The sequence below is a fragment of the Platalea leucorodia genome (assembly GCF_965183815.1).
Source record: "Platalea leucorodia genome assembly, chromosome: Z".
Lineage (NCBI taxonomy): Eukaryota > Metazoa > Chordata > Aves > Pelecaniformes > Threskiornithidae > Platalea > Platalea leucorodia.
In genome coordinates this window covers 64513684-64519683 of record NC_138858.1, presented here as the reverse complement: position 1 = coordinate 64519683, position 6000 = coordinate 64513684, and the positions used below count along the sequence as shown (strand labels likewise).

Below are 6000 nucleotides of genomic sequence, written 5' to 3'. Positions count from 1 at the left end.
ACCTGCCGGTATTACTGCAAATAACACTGTTTCCATGACATGCCTTATGGAACAGTTTTTACTATTTTCATAAGCAGTCACATGCATTGAAGGTAGGATCACCAGCCAGTGCATTTGGCACCCCAAAGCAGAACCAGAGAGGCCAAGCTTACGAATCTCTCTTGCTGAATGACAAGTTAGCTGGTGTATGAAATGACAGATCTCAGCTGAAACAAGGAAGCACGTTGACCTAAGACATTTCTTCTGGAGCTGCTTCAGCTTCCTGAGTGGGTTTCTCTTCGGGTTTGCCATCATGGACGGGAGATGGGTTACGGCTGGGCTTGTTGCTGTCGTGCGCACTGTGACTGCTGGCGCTGCCGAGGCGAGTTGATGCCACCACAGCTTTTACTGCAGCCTGAGAAAAAGAGGATCAAGCAAACATTCCTTAAAGGACATGGTCTGTCAGCATTGCAGCCTTAGCATCGTTCCTTTAGGGGACGTAACTGCATTTAGTCTTCATGGTAATGTCACATTCAGATACCTGCCTGGGCCTGGACAGATTTAGAAGGCCACCCGAAATACCGGATTGAGGTTTAAAATTGCTGCTTTCACAAGGTTACAAGTTGGCCAACATGAACAGAGTTTCTTTTTCAGCTGCACATGCTGTGGGTTTTGTTAGAAACTACTTCAGATCTCCTGTGTTGAAGTTAGATGGCAAAAAGAAAGTTATCTGTCTTCCATCATAATAATAACGGTATTATCACTGATTATTCCATGAAAAGTTCACAAAGAGAAACGATATTTATCACTACTGCACTATTGCATATGCCAAGCACAATGGTGCAAAGCGTACAGGCAACTTCCTGTGTATATATATAAATTTTGGGGATAGGCTCTCATATTACATAAAATGTCAGAAAAGGAAGACACACATTAAGACAGTTATCTTAGCCCCTGCCTTGAAGAGTTTTATTGCCTGAAAAAACACATACACAGAGGTGAGGAAAAGAAATACTAATCTCTGTGTATGACAACTCTAGCTATTTTTGACTTGGATAGCTTTTTGCTTAGACATCACAGAAGAAGCAGGTCTGCAGGAAGGGATGAGGAGTATAGCAAGTTCTGTAGATGGTTTGGAGGGGTAACCATGCAAAAAAAAATCCAAAAGAAAAAGAAGATGCTAATGACAAAACAGACTATATAAACGTCGGCAAGAAAGAAGAATCAGCTAGTATAGAATACGAAATCAAAGTACAAGGCATGAGCCAATAAAAGCGGCAATAATTTTGAAAGTGAGATTACAGATTACAAATAGAACAGGCCACTCTGATATTATAATATTATAAAGATACTTTTAATGTAATTTACTCTCACTAGCCACATGGATGTTTATGAAACAAACTCAACACAATCTATGAAAAAACAAATGACTGAGCTCTAGAGCTATTCTGTAAAAATATATCTTTAAGTAGAGAAAGCCTGCTGCTGAGTTTGTATGTTGGGAAAGAGAGGATAATTTTATATTATTATTAACAAAACAACAACTAAAGCATATATTCATGACCTGGTTTTCTGCTTTGTTCTTATTTTTTGGACAGGAACCGATTGTCTGAAAATTTGTGGTTCATTTTATATATATGTGTGTGTGTAAAACTATTAACTCTACAATAACTGCTAACTCTAGTTAATTTTCTTAATAATTGGAGATTTGGTCATTTAATCTTTAATAGGAAAGCAATGAAGAAATAAACTTAGAAAAAGCAACAGCTTTTAAACATAGAAGTATAAATTGGTTCACTATAGGGATCTAAAAAAACTGGGCTTCAAAAAAATCTCATTGCTGATCAAAGGTGTAAAAATATAAAGAGAATCAAAACATGCAAAAAGGGCACACATTTCTTTGTGATCTCCTGGTCAGGGAATGTAATAGCTCACTCAGAAATAATGAAATTTATGACTCTGCTGATGCTCTGAAATCATTTTGATATAACAACGTTGCATGGCATCTTCAATGAATACACAGAAATCCTGCTGTAAGGCTACAGAAATCTTTCTGAAGAGAACAATGTTAATAGACACATTTAGTCAGTTCTGCATGGGCAAAGCATCACTGTAAATTATATCTACAGTGTCTGAGACCTTTGTAAATGACAAAACCTTTTTCTTTGCCCTGTAGAGATTCTCTGTCACAGTTCCTTAATAATACTGAAAAAAAAAGAGCAAAAAAACGTTAAGGGTCATTGTTTGTGAATTTGGTTTTGCATGGGGGTTCTAAAGCTCTCAGACAAGATGCTTTTTATTCTTATTCCCCAGGGCTACAAGGGCAGCTTCACTGTAGCTGTTGGTAATAACTTCTGTGCTGAAGTATCCCTGGAAGTCTCTCTTAAGCAGACACAATTCTTTAACAATTGAAGAAGGGATTAGGGGAGAAGAAAGTTTCCTGATGTTATGTCAGTTAGATGCCCAGCTGCCTGCTGTCTGCACCTAAAAAACGTTTCCCTGCTTCTTCCCATGGTAGATATGTAGACTGGATGGTAAAGGAACATACTGGTGACTCAAAACCTAATGTTGTTTTCCACATGGGTCCCACCCACACTCCTGTCTTGCAGTGCTTAATTTCCAGATGAAGAATGCTGTTGCACATTTGCTCTCAGAGGTACCTGGAAATGCTTGTTTTCGGCCTGTTAATCTCAACCCACACATTTTATTGACCTACACATCTGAAATGCTGACTCTAGATCATACAGAAAGACGGCTTAAGTTCCTGCTTTGTATTGATAGGTATAGAAACTGAGGGTGGCTTACAGATCAATATGCTATAGTAGATTAGATATCTTCCAGATTTATGGATGCTCATGAAGAAACTACTCAGAATTTTGTTCTTTGTGGTCAATGCTCTAAGGATGCGCAAGCAATACAGGACAGATGGATGGACAGAAGCAAGGAAGGAAGAAGGGAAGAAAGGAAAGAAGGAAGGAAGGAAGGTAAAGAATTTGCAAAAGCTATGTACATTCTCAGCAATTCTGTCTGTGTAGATAGAGTTTTTGATCAACCTCACACATTTTTATTTGTTTGGCTGCAGACATCAACTAAATCAGCTTCAACTTTTCCATCTTCCTCAGTCATCTTGAACAAAAAGCTTCCATACCACTATGGAATGTTGTACTGCAAAGCGTGCAAGTTTTCCGTAAGGCTACTAATTTAATTGCACACTTTCATAGCCAAAATAGAGACTATGTCCAGAGACTTGCCTTAAGTTTACGCCGGGCATTGAATTCTTGAAGTTTCTTTTGTGCATTATCCATATGTGCAAAGTTTGCTGCCTTCCCTGTGACCCATGGGTGCTGCAAAGCCTGTAGAGTGGTGAGGCGTTTCTTGGGGTCCAAAACAATCAACTTTTTAACCTGCGTCACAAGGAAGAAATACAAAAGACTGTTAACCTTATTCTTCATTTACATTTACTGAGCTTTGTATTTTGGGGCTTTGGTCTTGGTTTGGGAAGCACCTTAGTGAAACACATTCTAAGAAACCGACAAGAATTTGCATTCAGGTCTTTGCACATATTTTGTTTGTGTCATTTATTGGTCCTCCATAAATAACATCTGAATAAGACAGCCATGAAGTGGGAAGAGAGGAGAAAAAGAATCAGCTGGTTACCAACATTTGTAAGAGTATGTACCAATGCAGCTGGCCTGTATCTGCCATAGGCTATTGTATGTCTGCATTGTCACATAAACCCCAAGAGATTCTAAAAATACCCCCAGCCAGGCAGTTCTCTTAGCAGTATCCCCACTTTTGGGTTTGGACAAGGTTTAAACTGCATTAGAAAGTTTAAATTCTAGTGTATGCAACTCATGTGGACTTGTACCATGCAGTCACTGCCAGGCACATCACAAATTAAATGTTTCTTTCAGTCACCATAAAACCTCAAGTACACATGAACTAAAAAGTACTGTACAAGTATTTGTCTCTTAGCCCACTCTGAAACTAATGCTGTTTATGCCATTCTTTCTGTTATTGAGACCAGGGAAGATGCACCTCTCCAAACATAACAGTAGGACATTTCTGGGAACAAGGCACTGCAGACATACCCCTGGGAGTGGAGATGGTACAAACTGCTGGGTACAAAGTGTGTCCAGTCAAGCTGCATTTCATGGGTTTTACTATATGTCTGGACAAGTGGTGTTTTAAAGAAAAATAAGGGTGAGGATGGAGTAGAGAAGTACACAGATGGTACTTAGCAGAGCTCTACCTACACAACTCTCCTGATTGCACACAGAGCAGAGTGCAAGTGACGGCACTTGGCTCCACTACTGCTATGTGCACAAGTGTGAGGGGAGGACTCACTTTAGGGCTCTCTGAAATTTCCCTGAAAAGAGCTATTAAAGAAAGACAGTGCCCTGAAGTGAGTGCAGGACAACAGGCATTGTGATGAATACCCACTGTGCATCCACAGAAGAGGTCAAGTTAAGCAAATCACTTCAACTGAACACATCAGAACTGCCCACAGCATGGGTTTTTAGTGCCACGGGCTTCATCCTTATCTACAACTTGCTATACAGTGTTCAAGCCTGAAACTCTGAGCTTTACTGTAGCAAAACAGTAGGGACTGGTTTGGACCAAAGCTCTCTGTATACAATAAACAAGCAGCTTTGCTGCAGGCTGCTGTTTATCTGGGTTTTGATGACACAAGGCAGGAAATATTTTTTGAAGTTAGAAAAACTTCACATCTAATACAATAACAAAAAAGTACTTTGAACTTCTACAGTCCTTCTGTTTGAGACATCCTGAAGTACTTTACAAACACTAATTATGTAGTATTTTATAGCACAGTTTGTATAAGTAATATGGAACTGAGCATTTGTGTCTTCAGTGCTAATGAAATAACTGAATTGTGCAAGTTATCGTTGACTAAAAATCAAACTCAAGCATACCTATCTTTGCAGATCAGTGTCTTCTGGATCCAATTTACTTTATCAAGTAATAAAGGAATGCAGTGCAGATAGCACGCCAGGCCTTGCATTTTGTTAATGGACCACATTTAAAAGTAATGAGTCTTTCCTCATCTACTGAGAAAAAGCTTAAATGGACAGCAAAAGGCTGGCAGCAAAAGCGGGGGAGGGGGACTTCATTCCTTTTTATTTTCTTCCTCCAAAGTTCAGACTTGAAAACTGCACAAAATATATGGCTTGTTTCTACGTTTCCCTGAAGGTGTTTGCCCTGTAAAGAGGAACGATGAAACACCTCATAGCTATCATGAAAGGCAGGCATACATGAACACTGTGACAGCTGCCAACGGTCTGTGGCTTAGTTCACAGAAGGACCTGAACATCCTGGAGTTTGAGTGCAAAATTACAGCACTGGACTAACAGGGGATATTTAACAGCACCATAATATATCAGAGATAAGAAGAAGAAGAAGAAAAGCAAGGAGCCACATGAACAATTAATTAACCAATTATCCTGTCCCCACCCCAAAATGGACTCTCTTTCTCAGTGGAACTGATACTAGCCAAATATGTATCAGCAAAGATACTCTAGTCTCATTTTTGCTTTACTTACTAAATCCTTGGCATTCAGAGACACGTCATCCCACCAGGGGGACACAAAGTCATATTCACAGTTCAAGATTCTCTTAAACATGTACTGATCTCCCCTTTCATCATAAAATGGTTCAAAGCCACAAAGTCTGCAAGGATAAAAAAGAAAGAAATTCATCAAAGATTAATCAGTCTTGGGCTGTTAGAAACAATTCCTGGTATTATCTTTCCCTGCTTTGTGTTGTGTACTCCACTTTGGGAAACCAGACCTGGATGTACTTATGAACTCCTAATTCTACAGAGAAGAGCAAAATGTGGTCATAAGCATTCATAAGCACTGGGAAAGGCTGATCAAATTGTAAATTTTCCATTTTCACATGTCTGTAATTGGAACTATTAATATGGGGACTTAACATAAGAGTAGCCATGCAACGGCTGATATCTGTTTACCGTCCACACGCCATCAAGTATTTTCTAGCAGC

The 6000-nt window shown here is 39.4% G+C and overlaps 1 protein-coding gene across 1 annotated transcript in view; it reads right to left on the bottom strand.

The window, feature by feature from the left end:
- The window catches only part of CAMK4 (calcium/calmodulin dependent protein kinase IV), a gene marked incomplete at its 5' end in the record, with an annotated part of 172674 nt that continues 166674 nt past the window's right edge, over positions 1–6000 (bottom strand). Inside the window, 3 exons of the mRNA XM_082335592.1 lie at positions 1–394; positions 3231–3383; positions 5541–5667. Coding sequence (XP_082191718.1) covers positions 230–394; positions 3231–3383; positions 5541–5667 — 445 coding nt within the window. The 3' untranslated portion in view covers positions 1–229. The remainder of the gene's footprint in view (positions 395–3230; positions 3384–5540; positions 5668–6000) is intronic.